The sequence below is a fragment of the Leiobunum rupestre genome, chromosome 11 (assembly GCF_980474605.1).
Source record: "Leiobunum rupestre chromosome 11, qqLeiRupe1.1.hap1, whole genome shotgun sequence".
Lineage (NCBI taxonomy): Eukaryota > Metazoa > Arthropoda > Arachnida > Opiliones > Sclerosomatidae > Leiobunum > Leiobunum rupestre.
The window spans coordinates 35,171,922-35,198,916 of NC_143394.1; the positions used below are offsets into that span (position 1 = coordinate 35,171,922).

The 26,995-nt window shown below is 38.5% G+C and overlaps 4 protein-coding genes across 4 annotated transcripts; 3 read left to right on the forward strand and 1 right to left on the reverse strand.

Moving 5' to 3' along the window:
• Nucleotides 1-3,699: 3,699 nt before the first annotated feature.
• LOC149922404 (uncharacterized) lies at nucleotides 3,700-7,093 on the forward strand. Its single transcript, XM_090162430.1, has 9 exons — nucleotides 3,700-3,849; nucleotides 4,430-4,519; nucleotides 4,591-4,661; nucleotides 4,733-4,791; nucleotides 4,856-5,055; nucleotides 5,123-5,301; nucleotides 5,363-5,599; nucleotides 6,469-6,534; nucleotides 6,598-7,093. The coding sequence occupies exons 1-9, from the start codon at nucleotides 3,753-3,755 to the stop codon at nucleotides 6,976-6,978; spliced, it is 1,380 nt and encodes a 459-aa protein (XP_090018556.1). The 5' UTR covers nucleotides 3,700-3,752; the 3' UTR covers nucleotides 6,979-7,093.
• Nucleotides 3,849-4,355, forward strand: mRpS16 (mitochondrial ribosomal protein S16). The gene has a single exon (XM_090162431.1). It carries the CDS (start codon nucleotides 3,935-3,937, stop codon nucleotides 4,301-4,303), a length of 369 nt encoding a protein of 122 aa, XP_090018557.1. The 5' UTR covers nucleotides 3,849-3,934; the 3' UTR covers nucleotides 4,304-4,355.
• Nucleotides 7,094-8,002: 909 nt separating the features above from the next.
• Nucleotides 8,003-14,284, forward strand: Tsp (Thrombospondin). The gene is made up of 21 exons (XM_090162432.1): nucleotides 8,003-8,450; nucleotides 8,504-8,680; nucleotides 8,739-8,962; nucleotides 9,038-9,194; nucleotides 9,265-9,347; nucleotides 9,407-9,461; nucleotides 10,051-10,206; nucleotides 10,270-10,490; nucleotides 10,553-10,924; nucleotides 10,986-11,090; nucleotides 11,157-11,264; nucleotides 11,526-11,694; nucleotides 11,749-11,867; nucleotides 11,925-12,159; nucleotides 12,215-12,393; nucleotides 12,456-12,504; nucleotides 12,573-12,660; nucleotides 12,725-12,908; nucleotides 12,977-13,074; nucleotides 13,783-13,922; nucleotides 13,988-14,284. Exons 1-21 carry the CDS (start codon nucleotides 8,372-8,374, stop codon nucleotides 14,119-14,121), a joined length of 3,132 nt encoding a protein of 1,043 aa, XP_090018558.1. The 5' UTR covers nucleotides 8,003-8,371; the 3' UTR covers nucleotides 14,122-14,284.
• LOC149922407 (uncharacterized) lies at nucleotides 14,243-26,515 on the reverse strand. Its single transcript, XM_090162292.1, has 6 exons — nucleotides 26,220-26,515; nucleotides 25,552-25,869; nucleotides 22,859-23,432; nucleotides 19,994-20,278; nucleotides 16,630-16,819; nucleotides 14,243-15,114 (listed from the first exon to the last, which is right to left on the reverse strand). The coding sequence occupies exons 1-6, from the start codon at nucleotides 26,513-26,515 to the stop codon at nucleotides 14,924-14,926; spliced, it is 1,854 nt and encodes a 617-aa protein (XP_090018418.1). The 3' UTR covers nucleotides 14,243-14,923.
• Nucleotides 26,516-26,995: the final 480 nt, after the last annotated feature.

Genomic DNA, 26,995 nt, shown 5'->3' on the forward strand with positions numbered 1-26,995 from the left:
TTTGTTTAGAAACCGCCGTGAAGTTCTTGTAACAGGTTTTATGGTATCCATGTTCATCAGAGAAATGTTGTGGAATCGAGTGGAAAATTTCAGAATATTTGGATGTTTGGTACTTATTCTTTCTTACTTCGGCTGTTTCCAATACACGATTCCATGTTACTTCGGTGAATGAAGATATTTCCTCTTTTACATCATTCGACTTCAAATGTAAGATGCATGTCTTACTGCTCATTTTATAATTAATTAGAATTAAATCAACTTTGACAAAAGGGGTTCTTAACAATAAGATTACAAGCTAAATATTCCTACGCGACTAATTGATGCACTTTCTGTATTTTCCCGCCACATGTTGTATGGGGTTCAAACTGTCAAAACACGTCTCATTTATGACCTTGAAAAATGTCGGAGAGAGATCTAATCTAATTAACTCAGCGCCACATTTCACCTAAAAACTACTTAAAAAGCTGTATGCATTTCTGTTATAGCGGTCATTTGGACCTTAAACGCCCTCTGGCGGCTAACTGCCCAGTCTGTGACTCGCAAGACTATTTTTTTCGAAATCAGCAGCACTTTTTCACCTAGAAACCCCCTATTAATCTGTTGCATTCAAAGTTTCCATGTATTTCTGTCATAGCGGTCATTTTGACCTTGAACGCCCTCTGGCGGCTAACTGCCCAGTCTGTGACTCTCAAGACTATTTTTTTCAAAAACAGCACCACTTTTACACCTAGAAACCACGTATTAAACTGTTGCATTCAAAGTTTCCATGTATTTCTGTCATAGCGGTCAGTTTGACCTTGAACGCCCTCTGGCGGCTAACTGCCCAGTCTGTGACTCGCAAGACTATTTTTTTCGAAATCAGCGCCTCTTTTTCACCTAATTTTTTTTTAAACGCTGGTAGCTCCCGGTCTATAGTGAGCCCCCAGATTTCGATTAATTTTAGTAGTCAGAACATTTTATTTTAGTAGTCAAATGCCGTGACTACTGACTAGTGCCTTATGTCCCACCCTCTTGCAGTCTAAGTTGCAAACATAGAAATCTCATAGGTAACTAGAATGCTGCCGCCTACGGCCGAGCTTGACGCCAGTTCGCCTTGAACCTTCAGCCAATGAGAGGCCGTAGAGTGGTTCCGCCAAGGAGGATTATTATCCTCCTTGGTTCCGCTACTATAGCGGGAGATAGGTGACGTCATTCTCTCTGGTGACATTAAATTCTTGGCAGAACCACTCTTTGAGCTCTGATTGGCTGAGACCTGGCTATCGTCTGCCACGGCGTTTGGCCCATTTGCCAGTTACACGGCAGCATTCTAGTTACCTATGAGATTTCTATGGTTGCAAACTTGCAGCTTTGGAGAATAATTGTTTAAGCAAAGAATATAAAGCTTTATATTCTTTGGTTTAAGCGGGGCGGCATCACGGCTGCCAGTTGGGCGGTTTTCCAGCCCAATTGGGCTACTTTCGACAGTCATTCACGATAAATTTATCGTTGGGCTGTTGGGCGATTTTTTGGGCTATTCGATAGACTCCTCTCTTTGACCTTCGGGATAGAATTTATTTTTAGCAATTGACGCCTTTGACGGAACTTATTCTTCTTTATTATTTCACTCTGAAATATCTCCCGTGTAGAGTGTCTGCAATAGGCGATATAATAAAGTAACGTGGCTTTCTTGTTTTGATGGGAAAGGCCACCTTCCACTATGCTTCCATTAGCTTTCCCACCAAAAAGCCTATGAATTCATCCGTAGGCTTTAACTGTACTATTTCGTTATCCCAGTTTAACAAGTTGAGCAAACATATCTGACTTTATAATATCGCTTATTATATTTTTACACCTGTTAGCCAGACAGACGGCTCTCCATGGGGTCTATACATAACCAGACACAGACGGCTCTACATTGGGTCTAGACTATAAATAACCAGACATTTTTTATAATGGAATTTTCCTGGGCAGGTGCATGTTTAGTTGCCCTCCTTATTGCTCATTTCTACTTACAAAGACCCTAAATGGGTGAAATATATAAAAAAAATATAACAAGGAGTGGGAAAAAGATCCTATTTTAAAAGATTTTATATCTGAAAATGAAGGAGATGCGGAAGCGAGATGTCTATTGTGCCATCAAAACTTAAGAGCTCACTATAGCGATTTAATATCTCATAGTAAAACTCTCAAACATCTGAAAAATGTACCAGGGAGCAGCGGTTTTAAAAATAAAGGTTGCCAGAAAATTGATGAGATGATGGTAAAAACAAAAGAAGATTCTAGCGTAAGCATTCGGAAGAGACGTGAACTCAGAATAGCTACGCTCGTTGCTAGCAGTACTTCAATTAAAACCATCGATGAATTGGATGAAATTTTAAATGATGAGCTTCAAGACACCGGCTTCAAAATGCATCGTACAAAATGCACTGCTTTGATAGAGAAAGTTTTAACTTGGAGGAATAAAACAAGTATACCAAGGTTTTAAGCCCCCATTTCAAAGATGAACTTTTAAAAGACATTGGCTATATAGCGCGTGATCGAAGTTGGCCGTGGTTGCGGTAAGGCGCAAACCATGGAGCGAATTTTTTCGGAGTTCCGGCGGGAAGTGGGTAAACGCTATCGGCAACGCACGAGAGAGTGATTTCGAATCTAGGGTACGAGTTTAAATTATCTTTGGTCTAACTTAGAAAACCAAATAAGGACTGTAAATGCTTTGATATGGGTAAACCATAGAAATCTCATAGGTAACTAGAATGCTGCCGCCTACGGCCGAGCTTGACGAAAGTTTGCCTTGAACGTTCAGCCAATGAGAGGCCGTAGAGTGGTTCCGCCAAGGAGGATAATAATCATCCTTGGTTCCGTTACTATAGCGGGAGATAGGTGACGTCATTCTCTCCAGTGACATTAAATTCTTGGCAGAACCGCTCTTTGAGCTCTGATTGGCTGGGATCTGGCTTCGTCTGCCACGGCGTTTGGGCCATTTGCCAGTTACACGGCAGCATTCTAGTTACCTATGAGATTTCTATGGGGTAAACAAACAAGACCCAATAGAGTTTTGGAAAGAGGTTTATTTGTTTGAAGATGCCGCCGGGAACACCGTTCTCAGAGAACTCGCTGAAGGTGCCTTAAAAATCCTATGCCTCCCAATATCAAATGCTTATGTGGAACGCGTTTTTTCACAAGTGAATTTAGTAAAAGATAAGTTTAGAAATTGCATGGGATTAGACTTGCTAGAAAGTATTTTATATGTCAGGTTTGGATTATTAAGACTTGGGATGAAAAGCTCACAATTCATCCCTCCACCAAGTCTATTAAACTTTAATAGTACTATTTACCAATGATGAATCTTTGTATTTTCCTACTTCAATAAACAAAAACTTCCATAAAATAGTTTTTCGTAATTTTTCCATGTTACTCAATAAATGTTTTATAATATATTCTATTAAACCTAAAAATTTATTTTGATATTTGACAAACTAAAGCTGCATTTCAAAGTAAAATAAAATGAACATTAAACCTAAATATTCCTTAAATTTTAAACGAAAATTTAAAATTTTTGGCTTTTTCTTATAAATATTAACGTTTTTGGGCGGTAAATTGGGCTGTTTTCCAAAAAAAAATGGGCTGAATTTTGGGCTAGTTTAAAACTCGCGGTTTTATAGTTGGGCGATTTTTTTTACAATTTGGGCGTCATACCAAAAAGATTTTCTGGCAGCGCTGGGCGGCATGTCGAATGCAACACAAAGTTTTGATATATAAAGAATTTTTCCGCAATGTTTGTTGTGTGTAAATTCGAAAGTATATTATTTTCTAACGGTTTTAAGTGTTTTAAATCATCCAGTAAACTAAATAAAACCGTTTTTAACTCTGGTGAGTTGTGAAAGACGATTTTCTCTTAAAGTTCTGAAGCCGTGCCAAGACTTGGTCGGTATCTGCAGGCTGCAGCAATAAAAGCATGGCTGGAAATATAGCGAATTATACTGGTAGACTTGGAATAGCTTTAGCTAGACATGGCTGTACAAACAGGCCATTTTATCACTTCGTTATCGTCCCTAAAAAGAGAAATATGGAACCAGTGCCCTTTGAAGTTATTGGTTCTTACGATCCCATGCCTAATGTAAGAAATGAAAAGCTGGTTGCCATCAACGTTGAACGACTACGATATTGGCTTGGACAAGGAGCAGTATGCAGCCATGGTGTTGGTGACGTTTTGGGCTTGGTTGGTCTACTACCACTAACCCCCCATGTTTACATGTATTCATGGAGAAATAGAAAAGAATTAGAAGAGATGAAACCTGACTCTGAGGAAGAAAAATCTAATTAGATTGTCATGTATTTAACTCTAGAAGTTATTAAAGTGATTTTTGCGTTTCCAAGCCTTGGTTTTTATTACTGCAATACTGCAACATATATAAACATTTACATAAAATCCACATTTTATTCAAATTAGGTAAAAGGTCGTACCTGTCTGAAGCCTATAAATGCAAAGAAGCGTGGAATCAACGTTTAAAAAACCATTTAATATCAAAGATAAATATGGGTCTCTATTTAATCACAATTAATTCATTATAATTAATGATTTCTAAGGTAAACTGTATAAAATGTTAATAGATGATTTCTTTGTGGAGCTAAGTAAGAAATTTACAGCCAAGAAGAAAGTTAGTTCTGTAGATGTTGATTTGGTAAATTAAAAAAATTTGTCCCCAGTTATCATTTTACAAATTGTACTAATAAATCCACAACATTTTTATAGTTTGCATGCAGTATCACAAATTCTGAACATTTTGAAGAACTTGAAAACTTACTATATAAGTATGTAAACAATTTTTCTTCAAAATTAATTTTGATAATCATGTATTGTATTGAATAAAATTAGATTTAGAAGAACGAGACAAACAATTCATACATTAGAATCAACTCATCATGCTGTTGTTGACTTATTTTTAACGCATGGAAAGTCGAAAATGAATAGCCTACTCAAAATATTGAATGACCGAATTAATTTTGGAATATTTCCATCTCATTACTCATTCAATATTTTATTGGATGAACTTTTGAAAGAGAAGAATTACAGAGGTACCATCCAACATTTGTTTTATCAAACTATAGAAAAAAATTATATTAATAATTATACTACATGAAGACGCAACAAAAACGGCAGTTGTAATGATGTTGCAAGAAGATTTTAATAACGAAATCAGTAAATTATTGGCTCTTCAGTCTTGTTACGCTTATCTCAAAACACCTCAAACAGAACCGTGGAATGCGGAGGAAGCTGATCAAAAGGAAGAAAAAGCAACTGAAGAAGATGATGATGAAGATGTAAGATATAAATTAAAACAATTATAAAGTAAAAAAATTCTAGATGACATTTTTTTTATAGGTTTATGTTAGAGTTCCGTATCTTCGTAATCCGTATTTTGATGACCATTTTGATATCACAGACCCGCAGCATTTGATTGGAAAAACTCTCTATTTAGTTGGAAAAGAACAACCAGACACACTGGGTAGAAGCTCCCAGCTTTACGGGTTAGGGCTTTATCAAAAATGGGAAAAATGTTCTGATTTACTGAATAAATTTAGTCAGCTTACTGATCAACCAGTTTTATTAGAAGAAGCTGTAAGTTTTATTATTTTTTTTTATTATACAGGGTGTTAACTAAAAAATGATACAGGGCCAATAACGCAAATTTTTTTAGCTAGGAATTTTTTCAGGACACATAGAACTTGTAGGAGGTCACTTGACCACGGAAATGTCCATGACCTTGAACCATGTCTTCGTGGTCATTTAAAATTTATCTCTAGAATCATTAGAGATACAAAGTGGGTTTCCATTAGAAAAGTGTTCCCCATCACATTTTAGGTGTAAATAGCTTTGAAACCACCTAATATGACCAATAACCAGTCAAGGGAATTTAGACAAAAACACTAAGCTCATGATGAAAATTATGTACCAGAGAGCAGGTTGAAAGGCTATTAACTCGAAAAGTACTCATGCTAGAGTATCAAAATTTGCTAGACATACTCATCTAGTAGGAAGTCTTTAGAATTTGCCACATTCAACTCGTGGTTTAAGGTTATTGAAAGTTTATCTTGAGAACGAATTAATAGATTTAGAGAAATGGTTCCAATTTGAAAGGTTTTCATCTTGGTGTTTTGCATTGGGTAAGACATACAGGCTTAAAATTTTAATTTACACCCTTTTTAAATTGGAACTTTTTCCGTAAATCCATTGGTTCTGGAGATAAATGTTATCCGCGTTTACAAATTCTAAAGACGCCATACCAGATGAGTATTTCTAGCAAATCTCTAGATTGTTCTCAAAATAAATTTTAAATGACCTTGAAGACAGGGTTCAAGGTCATAGACAAGTTCTGTGTCCTGAAAAAATTCCTAGCTAAATACTCATTTTGAGTTATTGACCCTGTATAATTTTTTATCTAACACCCTGTATTACAAAATCGTTATATAGTAAAAATTTATTTATAGATTGTAAAATTTACGGAGTTGCTAAATAATGCCACGATTGAGGATGAAATGAAGACAAAACTTAAAGTAAACTATTCAATATTTTACTATAGAATGAAATTGAGATATAAAGGGCTAATTTTGATTTAGAACCAAACTGAAAAGATTCAATCTAATGGATTAACTAGTCAAGAAACTATAGAAAACTCTCTCCAAGAAAAACTGAAAGATATTGAAAAATACGAGAAAGAAGACATTAAAGCTCAGATAAAATTGTTTGCCGAATGGGAAACGGCCAGGGAAGAGGCTTTAGCCCGAGAAATGGAAATTTTAAGACGAAAGGAACGAATTGGCTTCATCAAAGAGAAGAAGAAGGAATTGCTGGAGAAGGAACAATTACTTTTCTTTTTCGAAAACTGGAACAAACACGAAATGGAGTTGGCGGAAATTGAAGAGGAGGAGGCAAATCGACCCGTCACTCATGAAGTTGAGGAATATGTCCCTCCGGAAATCGTAAAGAAACGCAGTTAAATTTGATTAGATCAGCCATCGGATTCATTTATAAAATTAATCGCATTTCGATTTAGTGTTAAGGACATGTAGAATCAGAAATTTTGTAAATAAAAAATATGATTTTTTTCCTATATATTTTTTACCCTGAAAATTTATGTATAAACGATAATGCGCCTTGATAATTTTCAAAACAACTGGGTTAATATAATCTTCATTCGTCCAAAATTGATAATAAATGAAAGTGGGAAAATGCGTAATAATTAATTTTATTTCACACTTGGCCGAAACAAGATGTCGCTCTGGTTATTCGTTCCCTACCACCCTCATGGGCGAGTTTTCGACCTGGCGCAGTGGTCCTAGATTTTTTAGGGGCCCCATTTTGATATCTCGAGAGGGGCTGGAAAACGATACATTGTAAAATTTTGTATTAGGTCTCGAGGGGGGGGGGGGTGCAAACGGGCCCCGAAATAACAGCGCACAGAGGCCCACAAGTGGTATAAATGCACCCCTGCAAAAGTGCTAGATCATAATACCATGAGTCTATAAGATTTCTCCATAAGTATCTCTTTCGGAATTTTTAATGAAATTTATTCCCGGAATGACGTCATCACAGGAAGAAAATATAGCGAGTGGACGCGAAAAAGCGACCAAGATCGCTAGTAATTGTAATTAATTGGCCCTCAAGTAAAAATTTTACCACTGAAGTATACAAAGTGACGAGCTTATAATAATACAAATAATTAAAATATATCGCGTTAAACTGTGAAGTGTTTTTCCCCACTGTGTACTCTCTCTAACCCAAATATATATTGAGACGGAATTATTTAGAAGTCCTAATGGAAGGTAGTTAATTTCGCAGAGGGAAATTTGATACACCGAAAACGTGGTTAGAGATACAAGTTACCGAGATAACCAACGTAATTATCCTACATTTTAAAATCAACTTTTCCCCAGATTTCCCAGAAGAAGGATTAAACGGGTTAGTGTAACTTAACAGTGTTTCTTTGTGTTTCAGCGCAATTTGTTGGGATGTATTCTTAATTTCAAGCAAGAGCAATTTCTATCAACTGCATAACGCGTGGTGGTGACTAAAAACGGATCTTTCAAGCGCTTATTCTAAAGAAAAATGATTAAGTGGTTTCGAGACGGGATTCTTTTTTCAATATCCATCTCGCTGGAGCAATAATGTTTTTATGGTTGAGAACCCCACGCTTTCGGAGGGGTGCCTCTGTATGGAAAGTGTCTGTTTTTTGAATCACTTTTCTTCACTAGGACAATTTTTTTATTGGGTATTTCCAATGTTTGCGTTATAAGTCATACGATCAGAAAACTCTCGGAAGAATTTTATTCACGTTTGGGTCGTTTGGTACGTTCTTTTTCGGACGAACGTCGTCCACTTCGGTCGGTTAGCATGATGGCCTTTGGCTTCTTCTTGCTTCTTTTGACGGGCGCTGCCCTCGCCGTCAACTGCAGGCTACTCTTCGATAAAAGTACGTTCACCGTTTTTCCGTGGCTATTGTACACTAGCATTGTTTTCCCCCAGGCCTTTCGACCCTCTTAACGAATCTAGCTGCTGATAGTGGTTCCGAAGTAATCATCTATATCAAGGAGACCAATACCAGACGTCCAGCTCAGCTTAAACAAGAGGAACTGTTGAGTTTAACAGCTCCCAAAAGAGGCGACTCTTACACTTTCATATGGGACAAAATTAAGAGAGATCGTACGTTAATTTTACAACCATAAAGGCAATTTACGTATTGATAAACGTTTTTGTTAAGTCTTGGTTCTGGCCAAGGAAGGCGAACAGCAGTGGCTTACCGCAGTGACTCTCAACGAGTACCGTCAACCTAATGAATCCATGAAATTGCTTCTTCACATGACTCCTGGTTCGGAATCAACTCAACCTAGGGTTAATATCTACTCTCCTTGTTTTCTGCAAGGACACGTAACTCTTCCTTATTCCCTATACCAGTTTCTTGACGAAGGACATGGTATTCGTCTGGTAAGAATCGGAGGTTTTTTTAATACATTCTGTCGAAGCCTTTTTCTTTAATAAAAACGTTGTATTCCATTTGAGGAACGAAATCGACGTTTCGAGACGCAAATGTTTCAACACAGCACTGGTTTCGAAAGGGCTCACAGGGTGGCCGGTTGTAAGGCCGTGCAAGAGCCACTGAAGAAGGCCAAAGAACCACTTCAACCCGATCCATACTATGCCAGTAGCGCTAATTTTGGTATACCTTAAAACAGTTAAGAGTTATTCTACCTTTGGGTTTCTTACGTTTATCTACTGATTGTATTTAGATTTCGACTCTGGAACTTTGCTTCGCAGTTTACTTCAGTTAACAACTTCGATGAAAGAACTTAGTGACAGAGTTGAAGAACAGGTACATCGAAATTTCGCGTCTAAATTGCAAAAATAATCACACTCACCATTCTGCTTAAGGCTAGGGAAACCAAACGACTTACGGAGATTCTTGCCAAATGCAGCTTTTGCAAAGGTTTGTTATCTCTATAAGTGTTAAAGAGCCACAGAATCGTTTGAATTTTGAGGGTGCGGCTCAGTGGCGGCGCCAGGAATTTTTGCGAAGGTTGGCAAACCAAATAAATGGGCCCCCGACCTGGGACCCCCCTTTTCTCAACGAAATGCTTCAATAAAATAAAGTAGTGATGTACCTGACGAACAAAAAAGTTCTAACAACAGTAAAACGAGTCCAAATATATATCTAACTGGTTTTATTTACTAGGAGATACCTCAAAAATTTCTAAATACATTATCGAAAATTGTTTCATTGTTATTATAAATAATTTTTTCTCTTGGGACAATTTTGAGACCCTTTCTAGATCAATTTGGGGCACCTTATAGGATGATTTTGGGGGCCCTCAAAATTTTAAGGTAGGCAGTGGCCTACCTGGCCTACCCCCTAGCGCCGCCACTGGTGCGGCTAAATAATCACGTGTTTGGGCCGCGAGAAGGTATGCCTGAGTGACGCGGCGATAAAAGGAACCAACTGAAATTTTGCGCGAATTTTTCAAATGATTCTTTGTCCCTTTAAGAATAAGATCATTTGTTAAATTGTGGAATTTTAGAAGGGCCATCTTGCGCCGATAGTCCGTGTTATCTTGGCGTTCAATGTATGGACGTACCTGGAGGGTACAAATGTGGTTCTTGTCCCCCTGGTTTTGTCGGCGACGGAATAAGATGTACTCGACGGACAACCTGTAGAGATAGACCGTGCTTTTCAGGTATCGCGGTTTGGTGAGTGGAAGGCCATTGTTCTCAGTTTATGAATTATCTCGATTTTGTAGGTGTTAGATGTTACGATACTGAAACTGGTTTCCGTTGTGGTTCATGTCCTCCCGGCTTTACCGGTAACGGAATAACTTGCAAAGCGTATGACCCTTGTTCGGAAAATCCCTGTTTTGCCGGAGTCTCTTGCACGAACATGGATATTGCTCCAGGATATCGTTGTGGTCCGTGTCCGATTGGGTACACCGGAAACGGAACCGTCTGCGAAGATATCGATGAAGTAAACATACATTATCGTTTTATAATGACCTTTTTTGTTGACTAATATCTTTGAAAAAACAGTGCGAACTGGCTCAACCATGCCATCCAGAGGTAACTTGTACGAATACGTCTCCCGGATTTTACTGCGAACCTTGCGCACCTGGCTACACCGGTCGCGAGATTAGAGGTAATGGTTTGGATTTCGCGAGATCCGTCAGACAACTTTGTCTCGATGTCAACGAATGCGATGACGGAGAAAACGGTGGATGCGTCGAAAATTCCCAATGCATAAATACCGAGGGTTCTTTTACTTGCGGCGAATGCATCGAAGGTTTCATTGGAAATCAAACGTACGGGTGTCACCCTCATCCTGGTACATGTCCAGACGGTAGCATTTGCGATGGCAATGCCGCTTGCGTCCTGTTGCGTGGACAATCTGGATACTCTTGCCAAGTACGTCAACGCCTTCGTTATTGGTGATAATACGTTTACTGCAGTAATATATAAATGACAGTGTCGCGTGGGTTGGGCTGGCGATGGCCGTATCTGTGGAGCGGACAGGGATTTGGATGGGTGGCCGGATTACGACTTACCTTGTAGAGAAGCTCGCTGTCGATCTGTAAGATTTAACTTAATATTTTGTAGATAAATGGAAATGTTACAATTCAATTATTACATTTGGTAGGACAACTGTCCTCAAATACCCAACAGCGGCCAAGAGGATGCGGATTTGGATGGAATAGGTGACGCTTGCGATCAGGACGCCGATAACGACGAGATACCCAACAACCCTGTACGAATTAAAAAATAAACATAACCGTAACCACTAAAACGAGGATCTGTTGAACCTTTTTACACACTCACTCTTTTTCTCACAAATGATCTATACGTAATAGTTATGCCCATAGTAGACTAGTTGCACGAAGTATAAGTTTGCCATATGCCTGAAATCCTGTAAGTGCACGAGTTTTTATTTTCTCATCTACGCATGACTTCGTAGTACTATTGTCGTTATCCGGTTACTCGTTGGTAATATGTTAACGCCCCGTTTCAGGACAACTGCCCTTTAGTTTCTAACCCGAACCAGGAAGACACGGACGACGAGGGTCCTGACAGGTTAGGCGATGCGTGCGACAACTGCCCCACCATTCCAAATCACGACCAAATGGATTCGGACGGTGACGGAATCGGTGACCTCTGTGACCCTGATGCCGATGATGATGGTGACTTTCTTATTTAGAAGCCAAGTTTTTTTCGAATTAATCTTGTTTCACTAGGTATCATGAATATGGATGACAATTGCCCCACTATCCCAAATACCGACCAAAGAGATTCTGACGGAGATGGGTACGGTGACGTTTGCGATAACTGCCCCTCCATTGGAAATCCGAACCAAGTAAAATCTTTAATTCCAATATTTCGAAGCGAGGCTTAACGTTACGCTTTTATTTAGTTCGATTACGATAAAGATCTTATCGGAGACGCTTGCGACAGCAACGTAGATAGAGATTTTGATGGTATACAAGACAACGTTGATAACTGTCCCGACATACCGAACAGTGACCAATTGGATACCGATGAAGATGGACAAGGAGATGTTTGCGATTTTGACAAAGATAACGATAAATTTCCCGACAGCAAAGACAACTGTCCACTCGTATACAACCCAGATCAGAGGGATACCAATAGTATGACGCGTATTACCTCATAGCGTAATGTACGCGTACTAAACTCTACTTATAGATACGGGTGTCGGAGACGCTTGCAGGGGCGACTTTGACGGAGACAGAGTACCCGATCACTTGGACGTGTGCCCCGATAATCGTAAAGTGTACGCCACTGATTTTAGAGCATACCAGACTGTCGTTTTAGATCCCGAAGGGGATTCCCAAATTGATCCACATTGGGTCATTTATAATCAGGTGATTCCAAGTGATACGAAATAATGTTTGAACGACAATAATTAAGATATTCCACCATTAAGGGCGCCGAAATTGTGCAAACCATGAATAGCGATCCTGGTTTGGCTGTTGGTAATGATGAAATGTTGAAGAATTAGTATTTGGGCCTTTCTTAAACTTTATTATTCTTAAATTCTCAGGGTTCAACGCCTTCAACGGAGTTGATTTTGAAGGGACATTCTTTGTCGATACGGAGATAGACGATGATTATGTTGGGTTCATCTTTAGGTTCGCTTAATCCCTCCACTTGAGAAGTATTTTAGGAATTAAGAGTCTAATTATTGATGTATAGTTACCAAGACAACTCTCACTTTTACGCGGTAATGTGGAAGAAGAACACCCAAACTTACTGGCAAGCCACACCATTCAGGGCCGTGGCCGAACCAGGAATTCAACTGAAACTAGTCACGTCCGAAACCGGACCAGGGCAGATTATGCGAAACTCACTGTGGCATACTGGCAATACTACGGACCAGGTATTACCACAATTACTAAAGATAGTATAGTTAACGCGTATACTAGAAAGGTAGTATTTGGTACCTAGGTCAAACTACTCTGGAGGGATCCCCGCAATGTAGGATGGAAAGAAAAGGTGGCTTATCGATGGCTTTTACTTCATAGACCCAAAATTGGCCTTATAAGGTAAGCGCCGGAAAATATATATGTATATATTTGGAATGTCTAAGAATCCATAGTCACGGTGCTTCGAAAGCTGCTTGAAAAATGAGGAGGCTGCCGTCGCTAAAAAGCTGTGCCGCGTAAAGAAAATAAACTTATCAGAAAATGAATTTAAGAAACCCGATTAGTTCTTACACTGATGATCTTTGATAATTTGTCGTATACATTAGTTCCGCGGAAAATCACTTATTTTGGTAGTTAAAAAATAGCAAAGGAGGTAAGTGAACTTCTTTTCCCGACAAGGCTTAATGTCCACTATAGGAGCCGAGATGAGCTTATCACATCTCAAGAAAATTGTCTGCTGTTAAGAGAATCATCACAGCCACGATAGTATCCCTTAGACATTCCAAGTATATTCACATATGGTAAGTCTAAGTGCAAAAATGCATTTCATTACGTAAGAATGTGGGGCAAAGGCTGCAAAGTATTACCTCCATCATACTTCACAGCGAAAGGTAATCTGCGTATTAATCGCATAACATAACAAGTTTATGGATGGCTATCGTCTGTGTCCCGAAAAATCAAAGGCAGACGACTTTCGCTACGAGGTATGCCAGTCTTTGCCTGCGTCTACGTTAACTTAGGTACTTGAAATCGTTCTTGGTACGAGTATGTTTAATTTAACGCCGACATTCGTATGAACCGAGTATTAATTGATCAACCACGGTTTAGATTAAGAATATTTGAAGGTGAAAATATGGTGGCTGATTCTGGCAGTCTTTTCGACAATACTTTGAAAGGAGGGCGTTTGGGGGTCTTCTGCTTCTCGCAAGAAGCGATCATATGGTCCGATTTGGTCTACAGATGTAACGGTAATGGTAACTCACAAAATGGCGTCCTTAATCAACATCTAAACCATCATTTATATTATAAACAGAGGCAGTGCCGTCTCCAATATTCTACGACCTACCCTCTTCGCTACAGACTAAAGTTGAAATTGACACTACTCGACCTTCGGACATAGTTCAAGTGGGTCGAAGAACTCAGAACCCATTCGAAAATGTCCAGTAGTAAGCCTAGATCAAGGCCACATCAGTGAAAACTAATGAATAAATTCACCCTAACTATAATTTAATCACAACGCATTTTTATTCGATTTTGACAAGTTTTAATAAATATTTTTGTATCCGTTCAGTATATAATAAGACATGACATTTTTTGTCATAAAATTTCAGTACCTTTTATTATTTTCTTTTTCGTGTAACATTATTCTTTCAATTTTCATTACGGATAAAATATTTCAAAGCTGAACTTTTATTGTCGCGAACCTTGGAAGGTTGGACGTTCTGTTTCATGGTTTAAATACTTGAATATATATAACTTATTGCGTAACAACCTACTATCAACAACCAAATAAAGATTTGGGGTAATTTGGGGGGGGGGGGGGAGACTATATTGTAAAAACACCAAATTATTTTTATAATTTTTTTCATTATTAAAAAGTTAAAATATTCAGTGATTTCTATGGAAGATAATATAATAATATAATTTGTTCTTTATGAGAGCGACGTTAGGGGGTTTCAATTTACAAAACTCCCATTTTGGAGTCACTTTCAAGGCTATTTTTCTAAAAACAAACAATACACGTAGAACGTAAGTTTGGCCAGCTGACGGTAGAGATAACGTCACGGTGGAGTAATACCTAGTTTTCTTAAGACCTGTATTAATCCACGCTTAATGTTTGCCGGTGTCTTATCGCCGAGGCTTATCGATCAACATCGAGGTTGCTAAAAAAAACATATTTTACAAACAAATTGTATAGCGAAAAAGTGCTTGTTGCACAGATTAAGTGGGGAAATAGTTTCAGTGAAGGTTATGATACGACCGCAGCTAGCTTGGGAATCTTGCTTCCTTGGTTAACTGGGTCCGCTTTGCAGTTCGGTTCGTGACTTTCCAGACGATCGGGGAAAAATGTCCTTCCGCATTTCTTGCAAGGAGCCAGCTGTACTAAATGGCTCTGCCACGCCGCTTCCTCTGTCGCTACCGAATCCAGCGTACCGTCTTCTAAAATAAGTAATAATTGTATTAATATTTCGGACAGCTTAACGGTCAAATAATCAACTCAATATCATATATGTAATATACATTTAGTATCGTTTACCTTCTAAAATTTATAGTGTATGCATATGCACTTATAATTCCTACTTCACAACGGGAGGTAGCTAATAACTATTTTATATAAATGTTTGATACAAAGAGACTAATGACGACAAACATTAACGTTTAAATACACTTATGAAAATTATGCTTTTGTCATTTTATGTATTTTTAAATTTTGATTTTGATGATTTACTTTAATCTATTTCAATCGGGGCAGTGCCGCGTGCATAGTTTTCAACAGCACCGATATTTAAAGCATGAGATAAAGATAGTGTTGTATTTAACTTCTGCATCACTTCCCGATAGAAGTAGAATTTCCCGGGTGGGTACTTCTACCCACCATACCCACATTATCCGCCGGCCCTGAGCAGACGACAAAATCCATTTTACTCCTTTATACCTCCTTTTCAGAAGGAGTAAAAAGAGTAGCCCTAATACTCCGCAACAAGCGAATGGATAATGGGGTATAGTAATTATCATCACCGTAATAGGCGACTAAAACGGTTTAGGGTAAAAAGATTAAAAGAGTACACTTTTAGTCCGAGAACAGGCGAAAAGAAACCACCTTTTTTGAAGCTGGAAAAAATCTCGCTATGCTGTTTAAGGCCATCTTTACTGGCATCACAAACTACTTATCAGAAATTTTTTATAAATTATTTTATGGTATTAATGTAATTATTTTGTCTTAACTATTTATAGTAATATCCTAATAACCGTCATTCAATCAGCTATCATTTTCGCGCCAAAAATCACAATAGTTTCACCGGTGGGCGTTGGATGGTGCGAAAATACATTTCCCAGCATTTTCCTCTATGCACTACCTTTCCCCAACAGGAACAGACTAAGGCTGTGACGAAAGGGATGCACCATGAATGTATTCATTTCAACCATGAATATCGAACTGCATTAGGTAGTCTGACCTCAGTCGCTAGGATGGGAGGGGCTTAGCTGTCATGACGTCGGTCACGCGCCGCCGCTCACAAATTGTATTGAAGGGCAACGTTTTGTAACTTGACTAACTTTCAGTGCCAAGGCTTAACGTTAAATTTTGTTTGTAAAATTTTAATACACATCTCTTTGATTGAACGAAAATAGGTAAGGATATGAATAACAAATTCCTTTATTTCCGATTATCAATTGATTTTGTAGTAGTAGAGGTATTTTTCTAAGAATCACTAGTCATTTTCTTCGCCGGTTAAATCGCGCAATCCCGGAAACGTTTTGTGGATCTAGTCAATGACAAATGTCTGTCTCCTGATTGGCTCAAGTGATTACGTAAAACGCAGAAAGGCACCGCCCATCTTAGCCCCAGATATGGTACAAAGGGTAATGATATAGTTCGATATTCATGGTTGCACTTATAGCAGAGATAGATCAGTGCCCTGACCTTTCCGTAATTAAATCCAAGTTCGTGTATACCTTTGAAAACTGCTTTCGGTTTCTTGGGTTCTGGTCGTTGTTGAGCGGTTGGTAGTTGATCATTTTCGAGTTTTAGTTTCTTGAGACATTGAGGTTCGTGAAGCGCCAAAGACATGCTCCCGAACTGTCGTCCGCAGATGTAACATGTCATCAGAACGGGTCTGAACGGAGCGGACTTTTTCTCGATTTCCTGAAAGGAATGAAGTACTCTTAAAGGGCAACGCAAGTGGCCATGAAGGGGAGCGTTTGATTTGGAACTATGTTTTCTTCTACAAGTCGTAAGTTGGTTTTCCAAGGAGGATATTATAACGCGCGGAAACCTTTTTCTCCTTAGTGTAGCCCCGTGGTGCTATTTCAATGGTTCTGAGGGGAAGACTATGGCATATAGCGTCGTTCTTTTTATCTATAAGATAATTTACACCCCTGCATGGTCACTTGCGTTGTCCTTTAATAATCGAGGTCTATTAACTAGGCTGGTTCCAAAACTACAAAGGAGTTGGCTTTGGTAAAATTTTCAAACAAAAAAAGTTAATTATTTCGGAACATTTTTCCTTGAAGGTAATATTGGGTGATTCAAAATTACAATTTTATCCCATGCCACGACTTGCGTGCTATAGACCAAATTTCATTCGAATGGTTCATATCTCAGGTTACAGGTGAAATATTAAAATATAAAGTATGATACAAAACGTAGAACATGGAATTTAACCTGTACATTTGTACAAAAGTTCACGCAACTCTGTCAAGTAGTTCTTGATATCAAAAGTGCGTATAAATGTTTTGAAGTGGACTCTTGGAAAGCTTTCCTCGTACTGGAAATCTTGTTTTGTGCCTTTGGTTATTTGGTTTTGACGCAAGAACTAAGAAAAGATTTTCCCAAAATGTAATGACATTTTAACAATACATCAATTCAGGGCCGGATTAAGACTTTATGGGGCCCTAGGCCCAAGTTAATTTTGGTGATCTAGGCAATTAATTTTGCTGCCAGATTTAGTATGTCGTCAGGGGCCAGACGGCAGTCCATCAGAGAATGTGATAAAATTTTTTGTGGACAGCCCTGCATCAATTGCTATACTTTACTGTATAGTGTTAGATGCCATTCTGTTGAATGCTTTAAAAAAAAATTCATGTGTAGATAGACATCTCTGAAATATTTTTATTTGTACAAAACAGATGACTAATTCGTATAAAATCATGTATTGGAAATTCATTTATTAATAAACTTCTTAGTCGTTTGGCTAAGTTCAAAAAGTAATACTTTTTTGCATCCCCCACCATTACAATTGGATCGATCATACTTGATAATTGTATGGTACATACAACTAAATTCAAGGTATTTTTAATTTCCTTGGGGTCGTGGTTCGTTTACCGGTCACTCTTTATTCTCTATAATATTCAATGTCCTTGAAAACTCGTTAGCATAGTTCATCCATAACCTATCGTGCGAGGACCGGCGACAAGGTACAGGTAAGATAGGGTCAGTTAGTGTTGTCAAGGTAGGGTGATAGTAAAGTCAGTCTTTTTCTAAGCCGCTGTCTAGTACGTAAAATCCGCGCATATTTTGGCGATAATGGAAATCAATATAGTTCCCAATAACAGTTAAATAAATTGTATATTGTCAAGGCCACTCGGTTTATCGGTTTGATGGGCTGGACAAGCGAAAAACACGTAAGCAACTGCAGAATTTCATTCTTTTTATTGATCTTGGGGGCTCTAGCGGCTTTTTTAGAAAGCCCCTTTCAAAGCAAGAAAGTATACTTGGAGATAATAACTATGTTAAAGCGATTTTCAACGTTTATCCCAGTCCATCTCGTGGTAGTATGCTTTAAGCAAATCAGTTTAGTATCTCATTGGTTGTGATCGCGGACGACGTTTTTCCTTCTCTCTCTTTCATGGCGGGGGCAGGGAACTAGACCACGGTGCTCTCGGAATCACATTGTTATTCTCCGTAATGTCTTTGTTATAATGTATATAAATATATTTATCTAACTTTGGTTAACAATCAATCAGTAATAAAAGATACATCGTTGATACCGTATGTCATAAAAATACATTACAGAGTAATCTACCTTGCCTCAACTACTATTATTAATGGTACACGAAAACCGTTAGGCGTATTTTTCTCCCTACTGCCATCCGTCTCTCCCAAGGTTATAATTAAAAATTCTAAATAATTTCGTGAGTTCTCGCCGTAATGTCCGAAAATAATTAGAAAGTGTACAAAAATAACCTTTATGTTTGTTTTATCGACCCCCCTCACATTATCTCCCCAGTTTGGTCAAATTGGTCTTTTTCCGAAGGGGGCAAGAGGATCCCGAAACTAAATTTCATTAAATCGTGACGCAAGTACGGAATGTGAGAACACGACTCCTCCCCCGAATAAGTTCTAATTTATTAATAGCATTGTCTTTCTCCTTTTACTTCGTAGATAGACTATCTGGAATAACTCATTAATTTGCGCTCGGGTTTGGACTACGCGATCTTTTTTTAATTACCAAAGAGGGGCATAACCTTGAATGCACCTCCTCACCGAATGTCCAGACCGGTGTCTATCCGTTCTTCATACACCTCCCCGTTTTTGATACGTGACTAAACTCGGTTTTGGGTCCGTTGATAATTGCGATCCCACCCCGCCCCCCCCCCCCTCCCACCTTTAACAAAATTCTCGCGCTTAAATTATTTATCCTGACCCTTCCACTTTAACGACTCGCCCATTTTAGATCGGAAACTTTGCTCTTTAAAGTATTTTTAGACTCCGTTGGGTTTCCGATAATTTGTTTGCATTTTTTTATTAAATCAAAACCTTTAAAATACCCTTAAAATCTATAGCTAGACATTTTAGACCATTCTTAAGCAATTTCATAGTTTGAATTAATTAATTTGGTGTTTTGATTGAAGTAATTTTTAAATTCGGATAATTTGTTTGCTTTTTTATACTTTAGAACCTTTAAAATAGTTTCAAAATCAATAGCTAGAGATTTTACACAATTAATAAGAAAATTTCATAGTTGGTATAAATTAGTTTGGGGTTTTGATTGAATTATTATTGCTGGACCTGGTTTCGTTTCGGATAATTTGTTTGCATTTAACCTTTAAAATCTGTAGCTGAAGCTTTTCGACAACTACTGAGGAATTTCATGTTTGATTAAAAGTGGTTTGGTGTTTTAGCTGAAATGATTATTACTTTTAAAGAATTTTCAATTTGTTTGCAATTTATATAAATTTAGAACCTATAAAATCTATAGCTAGAAATATTCGAGAAGTACAAAAATGTTTGTTTATAACTGAAAAATATTTGCATTAGCGTTACTTTTAAATCATTTGAAAACCTCAAGCAGCAAGGCAGTTTACAAAGATAAATTACCTCGTGATTGTCCTGAGCGCTTTGGTTTTTGACTGAAGGTAGTGTGCACGAATGGTAATTGCTGTTGCTGAGGGGTCCTGGAGCTCCCTTGTCAGGTCCCTTGCAGGCTTTCTGGTGAACCGGTAGGCGGTTGGGAAAGAATGTTCTGCCACACGAAGGGCAAGGTACCAATTGAGCTTGAAACGTTTCCCAGGCTGTGTCGCTGAAGCCTTCTCCAGTTGTTGGTCTCGTTGGCATCGCGCGACGCAGTTCGGCTGGCAAAGCTTGGTTGTCTCGCTGCCATCGCTGTCATTACAATACACGATTTAAGCCAGTTAATATTGTAAAGATTAAGCGTAGCAATTGAAATAACGTTTAGTATTATGGTACAATTTAAACTTGCCGTAAGAATTACCCGCAATTAGAAAAAAACCGTTAGACAATTTAAATTTTCTCTAACAATCATCTCCCAATTTAAATAACCGTTAGCTTTGTGGAATAATTTAAATTTCCTCTAAGAATCATCCACAATTTGAAATAATCATTAGCTTTATGGGACCATTGAAATTTCCTCAAACAATCACCCATAATTTTGAAATAATCATTAACATTATGGACCATTTAAATTTCCTCTAAGAATCACCCACAATTTGAAAAAAACCGTTAGCTTTGTGGGACAATTTAAATTGACAAAAATAACATTTGGCCATTAGCCCTAGGAATCATGCGTTGTGTAATTTTTGGTTATAAGTATCGCCGCGTAGCAACCGAGTTTAAAATCAAATGTGTTAAATCTGTCTGTACATTCAAAATTATCTCGATACAGCAACTGAAAGTTTCAACCTAAATCCCAAAGTCATCTGCTATATTCTCAAACATTTAGTTGGCAGGTATTAAAACAGATGTCGCTATAGTCCATAGAAATACCTTTCAGCTTTAACAGACAATTTATTTTACTCTAAGAATCACCCACAAATAAAAACTTTTAGCAGCTTGTTTATACCTTTAAAGGCCTAGGTTTTCTTCTGCCTGACCCCTTATAAATTAGGCCAACAAGTTCAGCGGTTGGCTTACCACCAGGGTATTTGTGCTCCACTAAGTTAATTTAAAGGGGGACAGGCAGAAAAAGCCTAGGCCTTTAAAGGTATAAACAAGCTGCTGTCGAAATGTCAGTCAACGACGAAACGGTCTACCCTAGAACAATCATCAAAGTTACTGTCTGGTTACCTCTGACTAAACTGTCAACTCCTTGTCGATACGACCTTGATTCTGTATGTTGTTTAACATTTTGAGGAAATTTATGGTTTTCGCGTGGCGTGGTAAGCTTTTCCGATAAATATCTGTCCAAAATGACTAAAAGTTCTTTTGGGAAAGTGCGTCCTTTTCCCAAATCGATAAGTCATTATCGAGCCGCGAAAGAGGTCCTCCCGGAAAGTACCGAAAGTGAGAGAGTGAAAAGACAGAGCTACCTAGTTGGCCACCATTTGTAAGGAAAAGAGAGGGTCGGTAGAACGATGTCATTACCGAAGTAAGAAAATGCTGTCCCACATTCCCATAGCAACCGCACCACGCGAGGAGATAAATAAATGGTCGACGGAAAACCGCGATTTATCTAATGAAATCTCTTCAAATATTTGCTGATTAATGAGTCAGGAGGGAGACTGGCCTTTGACTGTTTCCGATTGAGCTTCCAATAATGAGTGGCCTATTAACCCCTTTCACTCCGACATATTCAATTACTATAACTCCGATTGACTGCGTAGCGTACTTAGCCTTCCTATATTTGACCCTCGAAATCGCTATACAGTCCATTTGTTTTCGTTACGTGATCGTACGTAATTGTTAAAGTGCCGTTTTATTTCGACGAAATTTTACGAGTTTTCCATGTTAACGGGTTTTGAACTGAAAGCTAAAAGGCTGGATTTCACTGGAGCTAAAACACCATGACGGTGATCGTTAACGCAAAAAAGTGTATTAGGCCTAGCCTAATGGATATTTTTTGTGTTGGCGCTCAGCATTGTCGCGACGTTTTTGCCATAGTGTACACTGTTAAAAATAAAGGTTTATAAAACGACCAAAATTGGACTCTTTTATGGTTAATACAATACCTTTTGGGGTATTGAAAAGGAACGAGCCCAAAGAATAAACCTTTTCCAGTCCTGGTGGTAAAGGTATAAAAATATTATGTTCTAACATTTAGTCCTTTTGAATACCCATTTAATTCCCTTAAACGAAGAAAAAAATGATATGGACCAATTTCGAGACTAGTATTTGAATACTACGTTATTTCTTTTTTAATATTTTCTTTAAAATAACATAATGCGAAGAAATTCCAATCACCAGGGATATTTAACTAAGGTTAAGTCTTTAAAAATTTGATAACAGATTTAAATATAGGGGATATTGATTATGGCGTCAAACTATTATAACCCAAATATCGGTATTACAGAATTCTTGCTACGTGTATATCAAAAACTGAAAGTATTAACTGATACTTTACGTGATCAACTCCCTTCGTTCAACGACTATTTCCCCCTAGCGAAAACCAGCCTAACTTGCCCATGTTAATGGTTATTCTATTGAGTCGTATTGAATAATAATAAAAAAAATATTAAATAAGGGCCTATAAAGGACTGAAAGTAAAGTTAAAAAGGATTAACTTCTTACTGTTTATGAAGTAAAATGGATAAAAGAGTGTAAAATAAGTACTTAAACACTCCACGAAAGGACTGAATTTGGGGAGCAGAAGGTTTAAATATGTTCTATGATAAAACCCTGAATGGTCTTAAATATTGGAAAATGTTTTAAGCACTTTAGAGGTCTAAAAAAAGACCTTTATTTTTAACAGTGTAAACCAGACATTACTGGCGAAACTTAAACGCTTACCTCAATGCAGTGAGGTTCGTGAAATGGATAGGATCTTGTTCCAAATTCCCGACCGCATAAGTAGCAAATGACAATTCGGGGTCGTTTGGCCTGACTGTTGAGTTTGTTCGTCTCGTCGTCCGATTTAGACGTTGCTTCTTCCATTGGTATTTCGTTCCCATCATTAGTTTGGTTCTTATTATTATTGTGATGATTATTTTTGTTGTTGTTGTTGTTGTTGTTGTTGTTCTTGTTGTTGTTGTTGTTCTTGTTATTCTTGGCTTTGGTTTGGGCTGTATTTTGATGATGATTGGGCGCGGGTGGTGGAGGAGGACCTTTGACGGGCGACAACGAATCCGACTTCTTTTTCTTGCCGGGATGGAGCTTGTTCGATTTCGACTCTGGCGATGGCTCGGGTTGAGAAGACTTTTTATCCGCCACGTCGGGGGATTTCTTCTTGTTGGCTTCGGAGTCCGTGGAGTGGGCGCTGTCCCCTTTCTTATTGCGATCCGGACAGCAGCTAGATCGGTGGTGGCTGTGAAATCTTTCCGGCGCGTCGTTGCGTTGGCAACTCTTGCAAGGAGGAGGGAAGGAGCTGGGAAATAGAAAGTTCAATGTCTATTTTAATAATAATCATCTAGGCGCTAATACCAGGTCAATTTTATTTTTAGTAATGTCAAGTCAGTTAGCGACTTTAAATCTTGCCACAAATGCCTGAAATTTTCCGGGCAACAATGCGTAGGAGGGTGGTGGAAAGCCCTTCGTGCCACCTAGGAGCAACAAACCCAAGGAGACCGCAGCTAGCCTTTAAACTCGCTAACGCAGTGTGTGTACAATTAACTTTCATTGGACGAACCTTTACGCTGAATGTTTTACGGGCGGGGGGAAGACAATTTCCGAATTTTCCCCTTCCAACTGCAGCAGGCGCTAAAGCGTCTAACCAATGAAAACTGTACACAAGAAAATGTACTACTTTTGACGGGTTGCGTTCTCCTTGTGTGGGATGCTGCGGTTGTTGCTCATAGGTGCCACGCGAGTCAACAGCTCCCTACACTCACTATTACCGTTAAATTCTATAAGTTTTTAAGGAAAGGGGACCTGAAGAATTCGGGGAAAAACTAATATGTCCAAGTAATCTAGCTACTTTTAATGGAATTGTTCCGTATGGCCGGGTTGAATTACGTATTAACCCGAGGTATGGTTTATGGCTTGAGTTCCTTTCATAGATATTTCGTAATCTTGTACAAATAAATGACTTAACCCGAATCACAAGCATAAATTCGTTCTTTAAATTGCATGTTCCGTCAGCGCTCCTACCGAGATAATCGCTAAACATTTGCACCCAAATAGAAAGCACGCCGGTAAACGTTAATTGTCTATAGCTAAAGATATTAGCATAAGACTATCAAGGCCCCCTAAGTTTGAATTGGGCATAAAGGCGGTTGTATTCAGCACTAGACAGGCGCGGGAGAAAAAAAATAGAATATGCGCTACCTGGCGGAGAAAAAGAGCAAATCCTCCCCCCCCCCTCACCCCTACAACCTATACTACCTCTTTGCATTCGGTAGCATGCATTAGGGGATTTGTGCCAAAATTTAAATTTTTCACCACCAGATGGATTAAAGTGAAAAATTATTTAAATTCTAAATAAAATTTGAAAATATTAACCACGCAAAGAGGCAAAATGAACACATCGACATTTGTGAAATCCAACAGCAAATTTTTCTGTCATGTTTGTTTTGAAAGTAACAAGATTAGGCATGTATTTTTCAGAGGATACTTAATATTTTAATTTATTCCCTAATAAAAAAATATCGTAGTGTCGTAGGAAACGGAAAACAGAATTAACACGTGCGTAATAGGCGCTTCAATAAATGCCTCTCTCTCTTTTTGTTTCTTCCCCTACGCGCATGCGTGCGAGTCACTGATGAAAAAAGTCACGTATTATTTTATGTTAGTTTTATTTGATAGCGCGCGCACATTTTTGTCTTTCACGAGGCGCGCGCAAAATTGGACGATTGAAATATTAAGCAGCGCGCGCTTTAAAAATATCACGTTTTTACAAATCTGTATTACTAATTCTAGCATAAGTAACATAATAACAATAAGTATGACACTTCCAATTGCTTTAATGCTAATTTTCTAACTGAACCTTTTTTCGGCACTGATACTCTCCTCAAGCTGTGACTTGGACTCGCGACTTACCGTTTTGGATGACTCCTTTTTGATAAAAATTTAAGCCTAATATCGGAGAGCACGTTCTGGAGTCGCGAGGGGCTTTGGCTTTGTTTTGAAGCCCGTGTGCGAATCACGCGTGATAAAAAAAAGAGCTCATGGCGCCGAGAAAAACGTTTTTAATTTTTATTATTTTAGCCTAATATTCCACCTATCTATCGGAAACCAGATATTTCGGCTTAGTGGAAGTCTCGAGTATTTTAGACTCTAGAGGGCTCTGTGCTGAGAAAACATCCTGATTACGCAATAACTATGAAAATCAGTTTGGTTGTAAATCTCGTAAATTGTCATACTTATTGTTAATATGTTACTTATGGTATAAATAAATAGTGGTTTCAATTTTGAACATTAACAAACACCTTGGCGTATAAAGAGGAGCTTTTCAAAATTAACCGAGTGCGCTATCTAGATACGGGTCCAGACGTTTCTTTGTACAAGCTGTGAAAACGCGTCTGAAACGAAATAGTTAATAGTCATACTTCGTTTTTGTTCTTTCTTCCTTGGCGTTTTCTTTCTGGGAGCCTTTCGATTTTCCGTCCTTTTTCTTGACGTTTTTCGTGACTTCTTCGGCTGGAGGAGTTACCACAATAGTCGCGTTCTTCTTTTTGTTCGTTTCGTTCTTGTCCTGTTCCAAATTCTCGTTTGATAAGGACTGGTTAATGTCACTGATGAGTCCGTCGATGACGGGGTGCTCCAGATTCGGCGTCGGTCTTTGCAGTGTTTTGGTTTGGGGACGCAATAAGCGATAGTTTGCGTACTTAGAAGGGTGTATTAATGACAGTCCATTAGAGTTGCCTCTGTTTGGATTATAATCAAATTTAGTATAATGACTGTAGTCTTGGACTAATTAATACTTGGACGTTTCGGCTTACCTAAAACGCAAAAACACTTATTCTCGGCTAAAAAGTGTTCACTCTGCGCATGTGCGAAGTTATCACAAGGATCGGCCATTTGTAAAAAAATTCCGTATATTTACGTCTACAGATTTTTAAACATGGCTGCTCCTTGTGATATCTTCGTACTTTTGGTGTCGGTGTTACACTTATTTTGCCCGATAGGGAGATAGGAAGCAGGTATTTTGCTAAAGAAATTCTATGGCACCGAAACGTCCCTGTTCAAACTGTAGCTTAGAAATAGAAGCATCTACCTGTTGACTGTTCTGGTCTTGGGGCGTTCAATTTTGGGCAGGGTGCAAGTGGCCATGTGCTCTCCCCTCTTGGACGCGGGGTAGATGTTGTAACAACGGATGCAGGTCCACACACAATCGTTGGTCAGAGTGCCGTCGTCTTCGGATTTGATGGGCGTCGGACATCGCTTTTCCGGCGGAAGGGAGTTGTTCTCGGATCTCCATCGGATTAAGCATTTGGGCTCGTGGAAGGTGATGGACTGTGGACTGAAGTTCTGCCCGCAAACGTAACACGGAGCCAACGAGACGGGTCCCATGTCTGTCCTCTTCAACTGGGATTCAATCTAATATCACATTTTCCATCTGCGAATAAATTCTGAAATATCGGTTTGAATTAAAGTTAGCACCATGAAACCTTATCTTTCGTAATTAATATTTTTATTGACCAAAGCGTTTACGTTTTACAAAATAATTTATCTTTGATCAAATATTAATCCACCATCTAGAAACGTGCCAACGTTCAAATAAAGACGCCCATCTATTCTATAGTCGATTAAATATGTTTTACCTCTTAAATAAACGCTTGGTTAATACCGTTAACTGAATTCTACTCCGACTAAAGTTGTCCTTCGAATAAATTATTTGCTGTAGGTTCCTCTAATAGCTTAGGAAGGTCAGCCCTATTGCTATTGCCTACGAGTCCCATCAACGTTGATTAGAGTTTCGGACAAGTTTCATAGTTAAGGCTGGGGGTGTCGAAGAAAATTTAGTTGTCGCGACGGAAAAGGAAAAATATT

What these genes read in the sequence shown, in the direction of transcription:
- LOC149922404 (XM_090162430.1), top strand. Translation starts at nt 3,753, where the DNA reads ATGTTTGTTGTGTGTAAATTCGAAAGTATATTATTTTCTAACGGTTTT. An exon ending in CTTGAAAACTTACTATATAA is followed by an intron (nt 4,792 to 4,855) that starts GTATGTAAACAA and finishes GAATAAAATTAG; the next exon opens with ATTTAGAAGAACGAGACAAA. An exon ending in AAATGAAGACAAAACTTAAA is followed by an intron (nt 6,535 to 6,597) that starts GTAAACTATTCA and finishes ATTTTGATTTAG; the next exon opens with AACCAAACTGAAAAGATTCA.
- mRpS16 (XM_090162431.1), top strand. Translation starts at nt 3,935, where the DNA reads ATGGCTGGAAATATAGCGAATTATACTGGTAGACTTGGAATAGCTTTA.
- Tsp (XM_090162432.1), top strand. Translation starts at nt 8,372, where the DNA reads ATGATGGCCTTTGGCTTCTTCTTGCTTCTTTTGACGGGCGCTGCCCTC. An exon ending in GTGACAGAGTTGAAGAACAG is followed by an intron (nt 9,348 to 9,406) that starts GTACATCGAAAT and finishes ATTCTGCTTAAG; the next exon opens with GCTAGGGAAACCAAACGACT. An exon ending in ACGAGATACCCAACAACCCT is followed by an intron (nt 11,265 to 11,525) that starts GTACGAATTAAA and finishes GCCCCGTTTCAG; the next exon opens with GACAACTGCCCTTTAGTTTC.
- LOC149922407 (XM_090162292.1), bottom strand. Translation starts at nt 26,515, where the DNA reads ATGGGACCCGTCTCGTTGGCTCCGTGTTACGTTTGCGGGCAGAACTTC. An exon ending in GAAGAAAGAACAAAAACGAA is followed by an intron (nt 23,433 to 25,551) that starts GTATGACTATTA and finishes TCTATTTCCCAG; the next exon opens with CTCCTTCCCTCCTCCTTGCA. An exon ending in ACGAACCTCACTGCATTGAG is followed by an intron (nt 20,279 to 22,858) that starts GTAAGCGTTTAA and finishes TTGTAATGACAG; the next exon opens with CGATGGCAGCGAGACAACCA.